General features: G+C 40.5%; 2 protein-coding genes across 5 annotated transcripts in view; one reads left to right on the top strand and one right to left on the bottom strand.

The window, feature by feature from the left end:
* Window positions 1-31: 31 nt before the first annotated feature.
* On the bottom strand, window positions 32-12,626 carry gtpbp3 (GTP binding protein 3, mitochondrial). Of its 4 annotated transcripts, XM_026345191.1 has the most exons (12): window positions 12,329-12,626; window positions 11,757-12,028; window positions 11,463-11,549; window positions 10,414-10,496; window positions 10,066-10,185; window positions 7,661-7,733; window positions 6,552-6,695; window positions 4,872-5,037; window positions 3,341-3,471; window positions 3,046-3,232; window positions 2,517-2,760; window positions 32-787 (listed from the first exon to the last, which is right to left on the bottom strand). In XM_026345191.1, the coding sequence occupies exons 1-11, from the start codon at window positions 12,385-12,387 to the stop codon at window positions 2,529-2,531; spliced, it is 1,554 nt and encodes a 517-aa protein (XP_026200976.1). In that variant the 5' UTR covers window positions 12,388-12,626; the 3' UTR covers window positions 32-787; window positions 2,517-2,528. The 4 variants fall into 4 exon arrangements, with proteins under 4 accessions (XP_026200976.1, XP_026200975.1, XP_026200977.1 ...); XM_026345190.1 differs by having other exon boundaries at window positions 32-2,760; XM_026345192.1 differs by having other exon boundaries at window positions 32-2,760; window positions 11,757-12,025.
* Window positions 12,627-14,408: 1,782 nt separating this feature from the next.
* The window catches only part of ano8b (anoctamin 8b), a 32,787-nt gene continuing 25,739 nt past the window's right edge, over window positions 14,409-21,456 (top strand). Inside the window, 1 exon segment of the mRNA XM_026345730.1 lies at window positions 14,409-14,750. Within this exon segment, the coding sequence (XP_026201515.1) occupies window positions 14,585-14,750 (166 nt within the window). The 5' untranslated portion in view covers window positions 14,409-14,584.

Below are 21,456 nucleotides of genomic sequence, written 5' to 3'. Positions count from 1 at the left end.
GCTGCATTTATGACTCCTAGTGATTCACATCAATTTCTGTCACATTCCAGATGACAATACACATGCTCAAGTCGTAAACCCATCGTCACAGAGTCATCAGTGGTCCTAAACTATATCAGAAAACAGGCATCAGTGTAGCACGCGTTAGCCTGAGATTCGTTTCTGAATAGGAAGGCTTTATAGCTAATAAAAGAGAAGGTTAAGACTGTATGCCTGTTTGTTGCCCCTTTATGGTTCATTTTTATAAGTACAGGAGACATTATATGACCGGTTCTCAAGCTTTACTACTTCCTCTTCCTTTTCTTCCCACAAGCAGCTGGTGTTTCTTCGGCATCACAGCGTATAAATGGATTCACTTAAAACACATGATAACAACTCATTATTCTGTTTTAAAGGAGAAGACAGGAACAAAAATATTAAATTTGATGTACTGTAAGCTAAAATATCTACAGCTACATCGATTCTTCCTTTTAACTGGTGAAAGTAATACTCTATTCTTCACTGATATGAACATAGTCCAAAGAAGTTCTGTGTCGGACGCAGACACATTACCTGCTCAGTAAGAAAACATTTGTATAAACTCTGTCACTGTTGATGGATATGAGAGTTACTAGTGTGTCTGTCTGTCTCCAGTTCTCAGGAAATCCTTTGTTTAACATAAAGTGTTTTCGATCTCATGTATAGACGTGGACCTACTCGCACCCTGGTCACAGGGGTGCAGGGTGGAACTGGCTGCACTGGATCCGTCTACGTCAAGTCCACGTCTTGGGACAGCTGGTAATGAAAACTACAGGAAACAGACAGATAACCAAAATTCCTGCTCATTTGTGAGCTTTTAAACAAATTGTGACACATTGTGACAAAAGTTGAGTCATCTCCTAAAATGAGAGAATAATAGAATGAGTAATGAACAATAATCTGTGTGTGTCCTACTTTGAGAGTGTATTTAATTTACTCTATTTAATGATAAAAAACTAAAATTTATTGTTAATTATAACCATTATTATTACATTATAAGTCCCATTATCATGAGCACAATATCTCAGGAACACTTTGAGGAAAATGCTTTAAATTTTGGCACAGACATCCAGTTAGACTCAATAATTAACTGATTTGATTTTCATGGTCAGTTCGCGTGTCACCGTGGTCTGTGAGACTGTGTACAGTATGTGAAGCTTTGCGTTAAATGCTAACATTAGTATGTTTCTACCTATATTTGTTAACAAATATTCACAACCTAGTTATGTTGGTGTTGCTAGATGAAGAATTGGCAAACCAATTACATTCAACATCTCAGAGCTGGGAATTGTTTGTACAAGATCTCATTTCATCAGTCTAATAGTTAATATTTAAATATGCAACACAATTGTGAACTGTAAAACAAAGCAATGTTAAAAATAAATACATTTCTGTTTGATTTGAATGACTTTTCACGTGAATGACGTAGTAAACCATGTAGACTAGAGGATATTACACACAGGCTCTTTTTTTCAAAGGTGAACTAGAATGTCTCTAATTTTTGAGGCGGTGAGTACCACTTGAACTCCTCCCTGTTGTAATTAATCAGGATAAAGATAAAAGCGGACAAAAAGGCTGACAGAGCAGTGTGGAAAGAAGGTCAGGTAGCAGAGATGGAGCAGAGAGAGACAAAAAGGCAGGGAAACGGGCAGTTACGCTGGTATACAGCCGTGCAAATGTCGTCAGAGACTGAGAGACAAGAAACCGACTGGGGAAGAAGGGTGAGGAGTTCAACAAGGAAACATAAATATTTGATCAAGGCCAGATTGACAGGGGAACAAAGGGTACAGCGAACATCGCCTCTAAAGCCTTTCCCAGAGACCAGAGACAGGACCTGGGTCACTAAGATTTTCCCTACACATGGTATGTCTATTAAATTCTGCTTTAGGATGGGAGGTCGACAAAAAGGTGGAACAATTCAGAACCTACAGTTATGTGCTACTGTGTATTAAAAAATGTACAATAATATAAATAAATGTACATACAATACACAAAAACACACCCAAGATCTCACGTGAATCTCATCAGAGGTGTCACTGCTAAAAGAAACCATGTCAAAACTCACAGGGGGAACCTGAACCTGCTTCAAAACATGTTTTTCTTCTTTGTCCTGCACAATGCAGAGCAATTTCAAGTCCATGGCCTTGCAGCAGGCTGCAGCTGGTTTATTTTAAATGATCCTGGCTGTTAAGTCGTAACCCAAGAGCACAATATTCACCTGAGCTATTCACCTGAGGCACCTGTTATCATGTTAAATCTACTTCAGTTTGTTAAAACAAACAGCAGAAAAACAAACACGTCTGCATCAAGGGAGCAAAATGATTCCACGAACAAGAAAATTATTCTTTTCTCTCTTGCTGTGCTTCGAAGGCTGGCACAATGTGCTGCAGAGGCTGTGCCCTTTTGTCCATTTTCTATGCTGACACTCTGGGGCCAAACAACAACACAGCTTTCCTCTCTCAGCAGGCTATTAGCACATGTTTTTCACACTTTCTCACCTACTCATCTGACTATTTTCCTATGCAGAAGTCTTTGAAGATGATATCCAGAATCTCCTCTGCTCCAACACGGCCAGTGATCCGGCCAAGGCTGGTGAGAGCCAAGCGGACCCCCTCAGCTGCTAGAGCGAGGTCAGTATCGCGGTACCTGTGGTACTGAGCCAGGGCTGCCTTACACTGCTGCAGGTGGGCCCTGTGGCGGGCCTGGGTCAGGGTGGGGGCACCAGACAGAGGGTTTCCACACCTACAGAGGAAGTCAGAGAACATAATGAACCAGATAAATAAAATACTCATGAGCTTGTGTGTTTGGTTTAGAGAGGATGAGAAAGAGAACATAAAAATCCCCCTGTAGCAGGGGCTTTTTTATTTTTCTTTAATTTTTTGTATTTAAAGGAACATCTCTCACTGTGGTGACTCCTAGTGGCAGTATTAAAAACTGCATAAGAAATCAATCTTTCTGATATACAGTAACATTTAAATGATGAATGTAGCCTAAGCCCTGGTGCAACAGAACACGATAATTACTCACAGAGTCTTGACTCTGCTGTGCAGCACTGTGAGGAAGTCCTGCAGTCCTTCGTTAGAGTGACAGGAGATCAGACAGATGGGAGGTAGTCCAGAAACTCGTCTCAGCTCCCCGGTCAACTTCTGTCTCCCGTCTTCAGGCAGCAGGTCACTCTTATTCAGCACCAAAAGACATTTGTCTGCAGGTAATGCTAAAATAAAAAGGGAATTTAATGTGTATAATAAGATGTAAGTTAATAAAAGGTTGGAAGTTGCTCTGAAAGTCTTATGGAAAGTAAAGAAGTCTAAGTATCAAGTACCTGTCTCTGGCTGCTCTTGGTTGGACAGAACACTCCTCAAGTGTCCTTGAAGGAAGGCTGCACCCTGCTCTGCATCACAGGGGAGCAGAGCACTGTCCACAACCACCAGCGTTAGATCTGCCTGCTCCATCCTGGAGACAAGACAGCAATCAGAGATTTGCATTTTGTTTTGCTCTTTCTAAAATCTAGAACTCACACACTGCTGGGTCAGTAGTGTATTTACTGACCTCATTGGAGGCTACACCTGCTGCCTGAAGAGTATAGCAACTATTCAATAATCTATAGTCTAATTTTCACAGGGACCATGATCATGTTTTTGGTGTCAAACATCCAATTTTCAGCTACACATTTTTAATCTCTTAAGGGAATTTTGTGGTAAAGTTTTCCAGTGATTGCAGCAGCTCCAGGTTGTGAAACAGTGAGTCATTTCAGTGCTGAGACCTGGCCCTCACTTGTTTATAAAAAAAAGGACAGCACAGTACGTTACACAAACACAATAATTTGTTAAATATTTATTGTAATAAATTTACATAAATGGAACCGTATTTACTCCTGTGTATTTCTGCACCTCCGTCCCAGTTCGAGGTAGCAGCAGCAACGGATGCTTGTACTTACCACATCCTTCCTATAGTGACCCTGGTCACGAGCCTCTGACCTGCTCCCTGAGCAGAAAGTTCCTAATCGTACGCAAACTCCCCATCCTTCCTATAGAGCCACCAGGTCACCCACATAACTTAAAAAAACTATAAAATGACTATTTGCCCTGCAAATTATATTTATATTTGCAGATTCTTCTACTGTATGAGTCAAAAGTGAGGTGACTCCCATTACATTTATTTACCATCTAATTGTTTCTATGAGCTAATTTACTGTGAACACCTACTTATTTTATACAGAATGCAAACACTACTTTGCAAACACACATTTGTCTTTTTTTTGGCATGAGCATGGTCAATCTGTAGCATGTCCCATACATTATTTTCTACTATAATACAGACGACAAATGAAAAGAAATTATATTATCCATCACTTTTACCTTGTCCTCAACAATTCAATAAAACATGCTACTATACATGTATGTGTACATACGTCAGCATGCACATTCTTCTGCCTGTCTGTTTGTGAATGATAAAGCTGTGGTGACGAGGGCTACAGGTATTTATATTCTTCCTTGGTGTAAACAGTGGAAGCAGCTGTCACTGAATGGCCATACCTACAGTATATATTCTCTACATTATATATGAAGAACGTCTTAATGGTGAAAACTTCACAATAAGGGAAGGTAACTCTTCATTACATAACCTCCTGAGAGTGTTTGTCCCATGTATTTATAACTGTGGCGCGCATTAAGATAAACTCTGGAGGTTGCATAAGCATATACAAATACTGCACAGCGTACAGGGGAAAAGTAATGACTAATTTCTTCCTTTCTTTGTTTTCAACTCCATTCGTCTCTTGTGTGATTTGTTCTGTTTAATATTACCCACTTCTGTGCATTTTTGCTTTTTAAAAAATATATTTCTCGCTCTACCTTTCTCGAGCCCGACGGACCCCTTCTCTCTCCACCAGGTCCGGGCTCTCTCTGAGGCCGGCTGTGTCACTTAGGTGGACGGGGAAGCCACCGATGTCTAGTGCCGTCTCCACTACATCCCTGGTTGTCCCAGCAATGGGAGACACAATGGCAGCAGGTCTTTGGCCTGGATTTAAAAAAGATCGAAGGATCAAGATTTATGCTGAGTGATATTCTGTGTTTTTTTTATTTTTTTATTGATGGCAAATCTCACAAAAAAACACTAAAAAGACTAAAATGTCATAGTCCACCTTTCACAACCTTCTTACATCCCATACACCCTGTGGTCTCAGCAGCAGAAGCCATCTGTTCTTACGGAAGATGGAAATAGTAAAACAATGGATTAAGTAGGCTACATGTACTGTAAGTTCATAATTGAAATACAATAGGTTAATTCCTAAAACAGCTGGACACTGATGATTCAACAGTGCATGTGCATTATTAGATTTGTATTTGGGGACAACAGAAAAATTTTGAATATTCTTTATAAAATGACAAATAATTTTATTTATTTGTAAATTTATAATTTTTACAACATGTATGTTTTAAGCATATTAATGAACATTTATGTCAGAATGTAACACAGTATCAGCTGCACTGTCCCTACAGTATCTGTTTCATTTAAAAGTCTACAAAGCTCTGCACTGTCCAAAAACAAGAAGTGATCATTTTAATTTTATTCTTTTTTCAGGACCTCGGTGAGATGATCATATGCTACCAGTTAATTCTCACTGGTCTGTGATGTCTGGGTGTGAGTCCTGGCCACTCAGGAGACCAATCAGACCAGGAAATGCTAACGGGATTTCATCTGAAGTTTGATAAATGCACCTATTATTTTTATAGGAAGCTGTGAAGAGTGGCTGCCAAAGCTCTAGTCTGAATAGTTTGTATAAAAGGATTTTAAATGATTTCAGGATACAACAGATTAAACAAACATAACCTTACACTATAAACAATAAGCTTTAATTAGGCTGACACTGAACAACACTGGAAAAGCGATTACAAGTGATTCAGAATAAGAAAATAAGATCTGCAACATTGCATGTGGGAAATATTGAGTGTTTGCACTACTATGACTCCATCGCTGTCTGGAGCACAGCCACAATCAAATTCAAAAGCAATGACGCCTGTCTCAGGAAGTCAATATGTTATGTTAATATGTTATTTAATAACCTGCCTACTCGATTAAAAGACTTCAAATCATATGACTACATTACTAAAACATATACGTCAGATATCTTCTCTTGTGTTGGATAATAAAGTTAGCCCATATAACTCCAACATTTAGATAATTAAATACTTTGGAAGTATCAGTAAAAAAATATATACAATTCCATGACAAACTGAGGATGATGGACGGGTTTGACACCATCTTATTTTAACAACAAACTTCTGCCTGTATCTAGATTTGTGTCAACCACAGAATCAAATGCTTTTGTGGGCAAAGTAATTTAATTTGAATGAATTATACAGACTTCAGAGTTTTTCTTGAGGTATGACAGATGTTGCAGCCTTCCCCTTTAAACCATAACTGACAGTGATGGGTAAGGTCTGTGTTTAGATAGTAAGTTGTGTGTTACTCTCAACACCCTCACAGTTTGTGTGTGTGTGCTTGTGTGTTAGTTTTTTTTATTGTCTTACATAGTGTGTTAAGGAGGCTACTTTTCCCTGCATTGGTAGCTCCAGCGATGACAACCTGGACGCCGCTGCGAAGTAGCTCGCCCCTCCTCTCATCCTTTAGGTGCCGCTCCATCTCTGTTTGTAAATCAACCACCGCTTTGTCCACTTTGAGAGGGAAGAAGAAAATAAATCAGAGAAGAGAACAGGACGTGACGACTTTGTGATGGTTTTGTGTATTTCTGTCCTTAGAAGATAAAAGGCCGGTCCTCCGAGTCCGACACTCTTCATCTGAATGAAAAATATGTCATGAATATATATATTTCCTCATATGATTAAATCCATTAGTTTTAACTTTAACAATATATAATTTTTCTGATTTAAATGAATAAATGAAACTTTACAAAGATCCCAACTGTATTAACTGTATTTTCATTCAAATCACTTGAGATAAAACGTGTAGGTGAACATGTTTTGCTGACTGTCTATAGATGAAAATGTATTTATGAAAAGTATTTATACCAGGTTTCCACTTTTAGACCTCAGTCTATTATGTGCAGCTCTGAGGCGTGACCTATAATTCATTCAGTTCCCAGCCTTTATTGTAACGTCACAACATCTGAGGCTTTATGAAGAGCGCTGCCTGTGCCAGACAGCAGGCGACAGACTCAGGGGGAAATCCCTCTCACACACACACACACACACACACACACACACACACACACACACACACACACACACACACACACACACACACACACACACACACAGAGAACCCGGGCACATAGAAAACAGTTGGTGTTGCTGACATCAGCAGCGTGAGTGACACTGCCTTTGAAGGCAAGACGAATTACTCTACTGTCCCCCTGGCCTCCTCTCCACATTTCCTAAAGGAAATTGCCTTTTGAGAACTTTGATGTATCGTGCTTCTCCCCACAGTGCACAAATTAATACGATGGTCAGTTCAAGAGCCGAACAGGAAAGCCAGCCGGACTCCTCTCTCTTTAGAGTGAGGTGAAGATGAGTCTAAGGACCCCTTAGACTCATCCTCACCTCACTCTAAAAGTCCAGCGATGACTTGTTGTTAACGTCTTGTTATGTTTCTCCAGCACAAAGACAAACTGTCCACATACCTTGGTTTAAGACTCCATCCTCAATGAGCTCATCTTCACTGAAGTCGATGAAGGCCTCAACATGAGCCAGACACTGCGAAACATGTAAAACAGAGGCGAGAGATGACAACAGGGTTACATTAGTGTGCAGGCCACTTAACTAACCTTAACTTAGGAAACCCCTTTTTCATAAAATTTCCTTTTTGTCACATGGCATAAACTGTAGGACAGTGTTGTTGTACAGCTAAATTGGTTCAGGCCTTATCAGCTGATCTGTTGTTAATTTATAGTTCATATATTTATCATTTTGCTCCATCAAACAGTGGACACTTCACTTCATTTTTCACTTTTAGCAGTGAAACAGTTACAGTGTGTGTCCCTGTAACATAAAAAAATTAAATTCAAATATTTTCCTCTAGTCTTTTTCCAAGACTTGTTGTTAATTTACATCACCGCCACATTTTTGAGATTTTTTTTCAAACTAAAACACGCAAAGAAAAAAAAAGGAAAATTGTGTTTTGACTGACACTGCGGAACATAAACACAATAGTAGTATAGCTGCAGAAAAACAGGAAGCATCAGATTCCCATAGTTCACAAGAGTGGGAAGCCAACAGTTTTAAAAAACTGCATTGTTAACGGGTGTTAAACGGGGGTTTGACCCCATGAGCCACACATATGGTATAGTTCTGATTAACTAGATTCCCTGAAATCTGAATACAAATAAGGTCACGCTTGGATTGCTTCTAGGAACTGTCTAAACAAAGCTGCTGACAAGCAGGTTCTCACGGGAGAACACCTGGGCCGGTTGGTCAGTTCTGGTGCCAAAGTGTATATTCTCCAAAACATTTCACAGTAAAGGAGGGTTTGGCTCACATCCACTAAGGTGAACTGGATCATATGCGGTCATTGACCTACTGTAGTGCTCTGAACTGCATCAACAAAATGTAAAAACAAACTTCAACCTCTGTCAGGATTTGTTGTAATTTAATTTGTAAAGGCCAACAACACCACATCTTAACATTAAGGTACAGAGTGAAATGCACCTTAAAGCTTATCTGAAACAGTTTTTGCAAGTGAGGTGTCGTTCCAAACAGCTTGGTGGAAACAAAAGTGGCTGCAGAACCCCTAATGTTCTTCTGATGCATCTTAACATGAGTTCTGACAAAAGTTCTATAATCTACAGGATACTGTATAGATAAGAACAATAATGCTGCTGCACAGAATATATGAGTGCGCCGACTGTGTCCATATTTAAGTTGACAGATATTTGGCAGTTACACTCCAATTTATCTTTAATTCGTCCAAAACAATGAAAAGCCAGATGCTCAGGGATGCTCTGACTGCTCACTAGCAGCTTTCCTCAGGAAAATCCAAATTAACAGCTCAACCCAGTCTCTTAGCAGCCGTGACTCACTTCTGATGCCAAGGCAGTAAAGATTACACAGAGCACAGTGCTGACCATGTAAAAATGAGATTTCAATCAGTCTAAATTCTTAGGTCGGTTGAACAGAGTAATGCACTAGATACAAAATGATTCTCATGTATCACGATGTAGCTGTGTCCTCTTAGTTTCAGACTGAGTTTCTGTTTTAGAGCGCAATTCATTCACATTTTCCTCCATCCTCCAGACCTGACTGCATTTTTCCCTTTGTTATTTTGGTTTATTTTCATTATTTATTTGTGGTAGGTAGTGTGTAGTACACTGATTGTATTTTGGCTCTAAGCATTGAACAGAAACACACGTAGTGCACGTCTACAGCAACAGGAAAACAGGAAGCCTCAGATCCCCATTAGTTAATCCATCAGCAATGCAGTGCAAAAACAGCTGTAGAGATACAGCAAAAAAAACAAAGAAAGCATTGTTTGGGTGTGAAATACTGAGGTCTGACCTACAGCACAGTACAGACAGGTTCTTTCCAAACCACTGTTTACAGAGAAATGTCAGACATGAACATGGATAAAGTCTCTCCTGGGAGAACTCCAGGATCTGGCTCGTTTCTGCTGTCAAGTTAAGGCGGAACTGGGCAGAACATTGTTTTTCAATATGAATCGCTAAACGCCCCCCTGTTCATCTGTCACTTGAAAGATATGTTTGAGCTGCTCTGACTACGAGGTCCCAAGGTGGTCAATATCAAAATACACCGAATCCAGACCAAATCAAGTATGATTTCATGTCAACATGAAAAGGCAAGCCGAGATGTACAATCTGTTAACATTTGACAACAACACTACAGATTAAATACTTGAATATTTGTAGTCCTGAGGAAAAAGTAAACCAGTGACCACAAATGTACTGCATATTTATATTGTATGTATTAGGTAGGAGCTCTCACACACTCTATTCCTGATGATTTGCATGTTAACCTGCCTGTTCTGGAAGAAAACATCTGTCTGCACACCTGTCTGTCCTACTGGGCAACTTACTCTTTTCAGTCTGTGGCTCCAGTCCTGATAAAGGCGTCCCAGTTCTCCTGACATCTGTCTGAGAGCCTGTCTTCGCTGAGCCTCTGTCTCTGCGTGGATCAGATCCCCAAGCCCTTCTACCTTCAAAAAGCATAATATTAATTACTACAATACTACAAAAGTACTTACCAAACATTTTTATATTGCAATATCTGTAGTAATTTCTCTGTTTTTTGCAATACACTTTTTATTCTGCCTAACTGTAACTGCTCATTTTTGAGCCTATTTATTTCATAATCACTCTGCAAAGTTCTGCATAAATAAATCTGCATAGATTGTGTGTCTTCTTATGTGTTTATCTTGACTAACCTCTGTTAAATCCAGCTTGCCTGCTTGAAAGGCCCTCCGTGTGAACTCTCCTGCTTCAGCAGGCCTCATGCCAGACATGTTTCCTAAGAAACAAGCACACAGATACAGCATACATGCATAAATAACTTGTATTATGCATAAAAAGTACCCACATGTAAACAGATGAGGATCAAACTGGATCAGTGTGTCACTTAGGGCGTACTTGTAACGAAGGACAAATGTGCAAGTTAAAAAAAGGTAAAAAAAAAAACAACCAAAAACATTAAACAACAATTCTTCCAATCTCATCAGGAGACAATGGTGAATGTGGCTACTGGCTGCTTATCATCTCACAAAAACGGACAGAATCTTTCTTTTAGTTAAAATAAATGGGGCAAAAATGTTGAGCTAAGACTATTTCTGACTGGTGAGAACCAAACATTAACAGGTGACAAGCTTTTACTGGCATTTCTGATTTATACAATACTGCCCTCTAGAAGGCCAATGGGAGGACTGGAAGAGCTTTTTGACTTGTCAGTCACAAGAGGATCTGCCACGCTTGCCAAGTCACATTTTATAAGTATCTTTGAAACAGGAATGCATCTGTCACTATTCTCTTTAAAGTCGCAGTGATGGACAGTCATGTGACTCAACCAGATGCTGCATTTAGAATTTTTTTGACTTAGAGCTTGGGGAGACAAATGTACAAAAAACACCCTGCAACATGACTGTGCATCACACAAAATCGTATAACAAAAAGAACCTAACTAGACAATTACACATATTCTTTTTTTATATCCTGGAAAATGATCAAAGCTTTGTGTACAACAAAAGTATGTGAACCTCTAAGAATTTAGAAAGAAATTGGAATCAAGTGTTTTATTCAATTGTATGACAATCAAGTGTGAATTGTATAGTAATATTTAAAATGTCATCCACAGTTAGATGTATTATTTTTTTCATCTGCTTAATTGTATTCTTTCTATCTAGCCTCACAGTATGTTTATGCAGAAACACAGAAAATTATTTTACAAACTTTGAAACATTATATATATATATATATATGTTACCTAAAGCCTGTAAGACAGCAGTGGTGACAGCAAGTCCTCCATGGATGTGGAACTCCACACTGTCCTCTCCTGTGAAACTGTGAGGAGCTGATGACATAAACAAGAGAAAACAACAGCCTGAATAGTATTTTGTTATTTAAACATGTATTAGAAGCGAGTGTTATTTTCAACACCCTCTGCATTGTATTGTGTCATATAGTGATCTGTTGCTCAAAGTCAAAGGTGTGAAACATGGCTATATCTACAAGTCATTGAAATGTTATGTAGTGTATGTAAGTGATCTGGAGAGTGCACCTGGGAACCAAAGGACAAGCCCTCGATCCAGCACTTCTTTGGACTGGGGGTCTGTGATGCTTCGCAGCAGGGCTGTGCGCGGAGGAGGCAGGCTGTGTGTGAGCCCAGCCATACACCTCAGTGCTGTAGGTGATGCTGGACCACTGACTCGTACTACAGCCACCCCACACCTGCCCTGACCTGATGACAATGCAAAGATGGTGTCAGCATCACCCAGTCCAACTATGTCTTCCTCATTTGAGCACAGGAGTCTGGCGAGCGGAGCTCCTCTGCTAGAGATAAGGAAATGATAAGACACGGAATATGTAAAGATAAATATTTGTCATTTTGATATGCACAATAGCTATGCTACACACGGCACTATACAATTATTTATAATCCTTGAAAAATAGTTAAAGCTTATTAGACAATACAAAAACAATACTCATCAATAACTAAATAATCAAAGTGGAGTATAGAAAGAAATAAAGAACTTTAAGACAATAGGGACCAAAAATAAATGATTAGATGTCTCTCATGAAAGAATAAGTGGATATCAATAAAACAGAAACAGTTAAAATTGATCATCAAACCTTGTTCTGAGTTTGTGGACAGCACCTCTTAATATCCCACGACAGACAGATGTCAACATAATTGTACTGTTTCATTTAACTAACACTCCCGGTTTTATTAACACTGCACAACATGCTCTGTCCTTGACAAAATGCTAACATTATGTTTACACAATTTCTCTATGTGCTAAGAATGAGGCAACAACTGCTGCTAAAGTGCATTAAACTAATCATTCCTTTTTCATTCACAGTTAAAGCTACTTTACAAAACTCATACCGATGTTTAATTCCTCGACAATTTACATTTACCACCCTAAGTTTGTTGCTTCCGCTGTTGTTTGCTATTGGTTATTTCTTCCACCACAGAGGCAGGTTCTAGGGTCTCATTGGTTGAAGGCCTGTCAATCAAGAATAAGACCGCCTCCTGTGCGCCTTGAAATGTGGTCCGTGTGGCAACTGCGGCCCATGGCTTTGCCCTACCCTTGAGCTTAGACAGAACCGCTACTACGTATGTTTGTAGAGGTGAAACGATTATCTAATTAATTAGTCAATTAATCAACTATTTTAATAATATATTAACTTAGTAGGTTAGGTTGCTTATTATTTGTGTGTTTGACAAGAATATAAATAATGGTCTACTCTCTAGTCCCCCACAGCTGCACATGTACATCCTGAATATACACAATAGAGAAACAAACTACATGTGCACTACTATGTGTGTGCCCCACTGCAGCCCTTTGCAGCTATCAGCCCAAGAGGCTGGTGAGTAAGCAGAATTTCTGCTTGCAGACGAGTTGCTTCTGAGATCTGAGCCATATGAAGGGGGAGGGCTACCTGCCAGCCTGTGTGGTTGCACAATAAATGCAACATCTAGAGATGATCCACGAGATAGACTGTGCACATGCAGGAGAAACAATCAATCTTTAACCTTCTCGATCTCAATAATTTATAGACAACTCTCTGTGCACAAAGCATGACGCTTGCCCACCTCACAGCTGCTGAGCACCATTAAAACACAAACAACTTTGTCTCTCCCGAACATAAAGACTGTTAATTGGGCCAGGGATATGCTTAATGATGATTAGATTGTGTTAATTTGGTACAAATCACCTCCAGTCTCCTGGAAAACGTACACACTTCATATAGTTCAACAGCTCCTCAGGTGATTGTAAAATAAATACAGTGTTTTATCAGTGGAGGATCATCTGACTGAGTTTGCAACATCAAAGTTTGTTTTGAAGGATGGTGGCTTAGGGTGTAGTCTTACTTTGTCCAACTATTGTTTGCCTAGCTTAAAAGATATTAAACCAACTATGAACAAACGTGACATATAACACAATCTAACTTTCATGTTTGTAGCTTGTTGATGCAAATGATAGAATACGTGGAAAGACACAGCTTCTGATTACACAGTGTGTATTGCACACAGAGTCTACCTGGATGGCAGAAACCTGCCTGATACACCTGCTGCTGTTTGTTATATAAATACATGACTGCTGTAAATGTCTTATTATAAAGGAGGATGAGCACAAGAATTTATAACACTTATGACAAGAGGGATTGGCGTATTGCTAAATGTACAGTATAGGCCTGCTGTTATCAGTGTAAGTTCTTTTTCTTTGTCTAGATTTTGCCTCACTAATTATATTTCTGGCATCGGTTTAAAGCCTGGTTGCTGGTAGAGGTCACTGTAGGGCAGCACACATACACTACTCCTGCTGGGCTGAGAACTGCTTTACTGCACTGGCACACATTCATTAATATGTCTAAAATCTCCTGTGGGGTTCTTAAGTCTTAAAATGGACTTGGTATAAGCTAATAAACTGATTTTATTATATTATACTTTATTGTTTTATCTCTCAGGAAGAAATGTCTTTAACAGTTCTGTTGAAATATCTGAGTCTAGTCTTGATAATATTTTTAGGCTGTCACAGTGGATCGTTGTAAGGAGTGTGTGTGTGTGTGTGTGTGTGTGTGTGTGTGTGTCACCCAGCCCCCCCCTTCCTCGTCCTCCCTCCCTTTGTCCCTCCTCCAGCCCGTGGACGAGCGCTCTCCCTCTAGCCGAGCATCCTGCTCCAGAGCACCACCAGGATGAGTCGCCGCTGCACCGACACCGACAACCTTCACTTCACTTTCACAGTCATTTAACCCTTCGCTCGGACCCCCCCCCCACCCCCCGCACTACCCCATGCTTTGCCCTCATCCTGAGATGCGATACCGCTGCACAGTTTCCCGGAGAATATCTTCATCTTCCGTCGCTCCTCGCTGATAGAGAGCATGCCCGACGCGGGGACAGGCGCCGCAGCCGCGGCGGCCGCCAGTGGTGCGGCCAGCGTCGGCGACGGCCCCGAGAGCTCCCGGCACCGACACCGAGCGCAGCAGGGGGACGCGGAGAGGCCGGAGCCGGGCGCTGCCCCGTCACAAAGCTCCTCCGGTGTGCTGGGTGAGTCGAGGGTGCCTCTTTCTCTCTGGACGATGCGGTTTGGGAAGTGTGCAGAGGATGAGGAGACAGGTGGACGTGATGTTGGGAAACGAGACGAGCGCCGCACCATCACGCACCATCACGCACATCGCGGCACCGTTCTTTTGTTTCCACGAGGGCGTCCGTCCCAAAATTACCCATTAATTAGAGCAGGCCTGTAAATAATGGCTTTGACTTGTACATACTGTATGTCTGAATAGCACAGTCAGAATCAGCGATATGCTTTCTTTAGGAAGATCATCACATTTGGCACAAGCTCATGTCTGGTTTTGACCTTATTATAGGTTATTGTGTATTTATCCACCTGCTCTTATGAGCAGTTGGACATTGCTGCTATAGTTTTCCACAGCATCCTCGGAGGCTGCTACTAGGCTATTATTGGCAGCTAATTTTTATTAAAGGGGTTTCCAGCTCTGTCTTATGTGTGGTATCTACCAGCCTCTCCTCCTGGTTACCCAATGTTTATTAACTTCATGATGTCATCCAGGGATTTCTAAGCTGTTACAGCCGGACTGGACTACTATAGGCTGCTGTCTAGTTCCTCATTTCCTCAGTAGTTGTCAAGCTATTGGATAAGTGAGTAGGTGCAGTTATATGTATATACTTTATTTAAAATGTGTGACTGTGGTTTGGTGTCACTGTTCATGGACAAACATGGTTTCTATTTGCTCTCTCTGACGCTCACAGTGCATTTGAATAGGCCATATAATAGTTGTTGCAATAATTGCTTTTGAGGCTATTTTTGGAACAGAACACAATATTAGCCTGGGTAGAGAGCCTCAGCTGCTAAGCCAGGGTTGTTTTCCTGTGCGCGGGGTGCAGAGACAGTCTCTGTGCTCCCTCTGTGTGAGTAGTGCTGCAGAGTGATGCAGTGGAGCAGTGGGCTGTCAGCGGATGAGCGCTCCTTTCCACACTTGGTGGAGGTAACCTGAGCAGCTTGCTGCTGACTGGAGGAGCAGACTCTTGTCATTCTGTCGAGAGGTTGACATCTCAAGTCCCCGAATAGGTTACGAGCAGGAGGGTCAGCAACGTGAAGATTAGCTCGTTGGTGCACTTTCTTCATCAGTGTTGTTGAGAGGGACTGAGAAACCTGCAATGGCAGAGGGTGACAGCAACCGTTTACTTACTGTAAACAAATATTAGTGGTCTAAAATGTATCAAAGGTCAATACTCCTTTGTTGGTGACTGATTTGTGTGTCATATCATCACTTATTTAAACTTGTCAAGTACTAAAAGTCTCCATTGAATGCCTGGTCACTCCTTTATTATACTCTATTTCCTCATTTCAACTGATTTTCTAACAGAATTTAATTTATGCAGTGGTTTTATACAGCTGCTAGACATTTAACAGTGGAAAACTTGTCAGCGTTGGCAAACTAATGTGTCAGGTGTGTAATTCTGCTGCATGAATATGATTGAGGAAGTGTGTTTAGTCCATCTGGAGTGTCAGCAAAATCATGTTTTAATAAGTATTGTGGTATGAACAGATATGAAGACCATCCAACAAGCATTTATAGTTCTTCCCTATTATCAAACAAGTGAATAAAGAAAGTCTGGTACTGTCTAAACTGATACTAGAGATCACATGCACCCCTGACAGTTGCACAGTTTATAACTATAAGAAAGTAAATTAAAAAGTATAATATACAACAGATTGACTGCTTTGCCTTTCTGAAACCTCTCACTCCCACTTGTCTTTAATTTTCCTTGCATGGGTCATGAGAGAGAAGGATTGGCTTTAGAAGACTTCAGTGGGATTACCATGCTATCATATAACCGCCCTCACACGTGTCAGTGTCAGTCAGCTAGCGGAGCAGCAGGCCAGGGTGATTTCTCCTTGCAGCTGAGATTTTTGGTTGAAGCCTGGAAGGATTTTTCTCACTGGAGGCTTGGATGCTCAATTGTCGCCATGCCTCCACCATATTTTCCTAATCTCTCCACAGTAGATTGGAATTACTTTGATCTTCCCAGCCGTCGTTTGTAGCTCCAACACTCACAAGCCGACATTTCAAAGATTAATTAAGCGCCCATCATTATAAAAAGCAAAGTAAAAGTCTCACCAATTAGTTAGTGTTCCCTCCGAGGCCAGTGTTGATAAGATTTCTGTGTTATGGAAATCAGGTCATGTAATTTGCGGTTGCCCAATCAGCCTGCACAGAGGTTTAGGATTTAGGACATTTGTCAGGGTATATAATGATGTTCATATTCACAATGATAAAGTTCACGATGATAAGTTGGCAGAATATTTGTGTCTGTACATACAGTAACTTCTTATAAATCTGATGTGATTTCTTATTCTTCAAATCACCTTTTTGATGTCCTTCTGTATTTTCACATTGACATTTAGATTTTTAGTGTTTTTCATTGTTCACTGTTGCAACGCGGGGCTCAGTAAGATGTAGAGATGTCAGCTGAGTAGTTAATCATCAGGATATTCTCCGAAATACTTTTAATGTATTGTAACCTCATGGGGATTCATAACAGCTATGACAGGATCCCTTAATTGCCCATTACAAAACATTGAACAATTAAAATTTGTGTCACACTGTGATGCCTGAACAGTCTGTTTCATAGACTAAGTGTAGTTTTTTTTTTTTTTTTGCTTTGTATTTGCTGCATTTAATTTAAATGCTGTATGAATTCGCTGTATGAAACATAAGTGTGAGGGGAGTTTCACATCTAAATTCAGTCTAAAACTATATCCCAAAACCCTTTTTTCACCCATGTACTGATCTGAAAGTGCAAATCTGAGTTCTGGGGTGGCTGTGAGATCTGAAGGGTCCATTTTCATCTGTGTAAAGGTATTGGACTTCATTCTTGACATTTGACATTAATAAATGCACTTCACGGTCTGCAAAATGCATGAGTAAAATGTATTAAGCAGGACTCTGCTCTTTTGCTCTCGCTGCCACAGAAGCCAGTAGAATGCCTCAGCTTCGAGATTTAGACAGATTTAGTCAGGTTCAGTGTCACACAGGTTGCTTTAAATACAGCAGTGAAAGGCAGGGAAGTGAGGGGAGGAAAAAGCATCACACTGAACTTCCTAAAAGAAGAGCTGTTTCTCGGCAGCAGCATCATCAGCAGCAGCAGCAGCAGACAGACTGAGCCATTGGTTTTGTGCCCTCCCACAGCTTCATAAATGAAGGGGCTGATGAATGTAATGCAGTATGATATAATGACAGCAGTGTGTTGTGCCTAATGACTCCGAACTTAATGCGTCACTCTCTGGATCTCTTTGCTTCTCTCACCCTGATTCATTGCATGCTCCAAAGAGATATATTTCCCGTTCTCCTTTTCTTCTTCTCATCTAAATGCTGAACTGCACATTAGCTGCATTAGCAATGGATGAAAATCGCCTCTCAGTGGGGTGACCTTGCTGTCGGTAACATTGGAGCTTTATTAACCTTACCTGATCAGTCAAACACGCCACTGACAGGTTACTTTGGTGATGGACAAAGACATTAATGCTACAATTAAGCAGACCATCGGACTAACTATAAAATTAAGTGGCCAGCTCTTTACTGTGATAACACTTCATATTTATTAGGAGCAGCTTGCTGCAAAATTGAGATCATTATAATGAAGTAGGTGCTGGTCAGATGATAGTAAACACACCAGCTGCGGTAGTTTTCACAGATTTCTGTTAATGATGGGAGGTAGTGTGGCTACAGTAGCACTTGTTTCATAGACTATTTATGGTGTGGTGTCTGTATCTGCTCATGCCAAGTACCCAAACTTCAATTGACATTACTGGGAGGATTATTCTGATATAACAGATCTGTATCAGTGCCAATTTGACCGTATTAAGCGAGTTATCTATCAGCCACAAAATGATCCATATTAAATGCTGTTTATCTTGTCAATGTCAGGATTCAGTATTTCCTCAGTTATAGTCCTTTAGCAATCTCTGACCTTGGGTTGCCTTATGCAAAAATGATCCCACACAATGAGATTTGCAGATTCAGTATGGGGAAAAACAAAAGCAGTGGTATCAGATAAGACTGAGATGAGCATATGAATCCAGTTATCCAGATGGTCTGATAGGTTACTCCCTAGTGAGGATCTTTCAAAGACAGCCTTACCTGAAAACACACTGAATGTGACCTTGGTTGACACAGATAGGGCGCAGCCGGGCTGATGTGTTTCGTCTGTTCAATTTCACTGAGTAGGGTCTGTTTTGACAGTAAATGGCCAATGACATTACTGTCAGTGCAGATTTGTGTGTTGCAGGGATTAGAGTTGCCATTATGCGTTTTGTCTGTATATTGAAAGAAGTGCTTCTGGCTTTTAGCACGTTCTAAAACAAACTGAGAGTAAAGTATTATGCTCAACAGGACTTATATCCGTTTGGTGATGGATCTGTGTGACTGCACCTTCGACCAACAGGCACCTTTGTGTGCCTGATCCTTGCTGGCATGTTTTACCAAATTCATAGAGCGAGAGAGATCCAACACATGTAGCATCTGTATTATCAGGCACAGTCAGAATGTAATTTCCCTGTAACTGTGCAGCTGTGTACATACCTATATCCACAACCATGAAATCTGGGATGTTTTATGAAGTTACAAACACTCCCTCAGTTGTGATAAACCATCTGTCTTGCCAGTGGTGATTCACTCGCCCTAGATTCTCAAGTTTTTAATGGCTTAATCATATCACACATAATGCCTCCTCGCCTCTAGCCAACCAACTTCTAAATCTCCATTCATGCCCTCTGGAAGTTTACACTTTTCCATTTATATCCATGAAGATTATCGAACTGTAAGCGGAAAATGATAATGCACACTCTGGAGCTTAATGTATTCGAAGCACAGAGCGAATGCCACTGGTGTCGCCTGACTCCTGCCTTGTGTGGATGCAGCGACATGTTGCAGAGACCTTATCAGAGAGTTTAGGCTCCATTCTCTGCCATCAAAGCAGAGTCAATAACCAGCTTCCTTCTGTGTGCAACTGATATTGCAGTTCTGAAGGAAAAGTCGGATTGAAATGCATTCGGTCACCCTGTCCTTTATCCTCTTTAACTGCACTGACTAGGCCTGGATTTGACTTCTTTTATTTTTTTGATGGAAGTGTAGTTGCTAAGCAAAGCCAGGACAAGTACAATGACCATGGTGAAGAATGCTGTTTTTAGACTCAGACGTGGGGAATTGCTCCACATTAGCCACTCTGCAGCCTCCAGAGAAAGCTAAAGGGCTATGGAAGTGTAATGCACTACACATGGGGGACGAAATCTCTTTCTCCTGCAGCTAATAACTAGACATATTGTCCATGTCAGTGTTAGCCCAGACCTAGTCAATGAGAAGCAGGGGAGTTTTAAACCACCATCTCTCCGTAATGTAGGTCTATATCCTCTCTATCATTTTTTGTTTTCCTGTTGATACTCTCCTATGACTTGTTTTCTTGAACCACTGTACTTTCAGATTTGTTTCTAAGGTAGAGAGGCACATTCAGTCCTCATCATCTGCTCTTCATTACCCTCTGTAGCAGGATGAATGTCAAAGTTAAACCTAAGCAGAAAGCAGCACAATCAGTTTGTTCAGGCGAACGCAGACTCTGAATGCTGCAATACACTGTGGCTGATTACATTACTCAGGAGTCAGATAGCAACACAAATGTGTGTATTGAGAGTCCTTATTGCATAATAAATGTATTTCATCTAGTGTGAACATTATGTTTATCTATTGTTGAAGAACTGCAGTTGTGATTACTTTAAGTTACAGTATATTCTTTCTGTCACATGCAGAACTTTGTACACATTTACTCAGACTGGCATATTTGATATTTTGGAAACTTTGGGTCGCTACAAGAATTTAAAATGTAGTTTTATGAATTGCGGATGCACAGCATGTACTGACTGACCTGATGTGTCAGTGGGGTTGAAAAGGTTGGCGTGTGGAATTACAACTGAGGTAGTTTCACTTTTTTTAGGTTTTGCTTTGCATTTATTCCTCTTTGTGTGAAAAACAATAACACATTATTGTCTACTGTCTTTAATGAGACTGTGACTGTAGTTAGAGTTTGTCCACAGCTAAGCAGGAACAGTCTGTTCCACCCCATATTTGCACATCACCAGTGTTTACTGATGAAAACTCACAACAGTAAAGTGCAGCTTTGTATTGTGGTTTCCTCTCAGATATTTACCCTCTCTCCATCTTTCTGTTCCTTGTCTCGTTGCCTTTTTGTTTGTCCGTCATTTATAAAATAACATGTACACTGTTCTGTCTGCAGCATCATGTCTGTTGGTGAGAAAGTCATGATTGTGGTACTGTGTATTATTGTTGGTGCAGCTTTTACTCACTCCCTTGGTGCAGTGCTAGTGCGAGAAAACTGTGATTGTTCAGTGTTTTTGATGATGCCTAAAAAAAAACAGCACTGGCACTGCTAAAATGCGCGTATATGAATTTGAGAGAGAAAGAAATCGAATTCTTTTCTTTCTGCCTGAATAGTGTTTATTGAAGCATAATAATCAACTGCCTTTTGTTTGTGTGAAGGTCTTTGAGTGTAGCTACCTCCACTCCACATAAAGTAATTTACACTGCCCGTCCAATAAAAAAAAAGGTCACTCTAACATTTAATTGGACGGCTTAGCTTTGATTACGGCACGCATCCACCGTGGCATCGTTTCGATAAGCTTCTGCAGTGTCACAACATTTATTCCCGTCCAGAG

This window comes from Anabas testudineus, chromosome 4, assembly GCF_900324465.2.
Source record: "Anabas testudineus chromosome 4, fAnaTes1.2, whole genome shotgun sequence".
Classification (NCBI taxonomy): Eukaryota; Metazoa; Chordata; class Actinopteri; order Anabantiformes; family Anabantidae; genus Anabas; species Anabas testudineus.
Note: the sequence above shows the minus strand (reverse complement) of the source record. Positions and strands in the feature narration are given on the sequence as shown.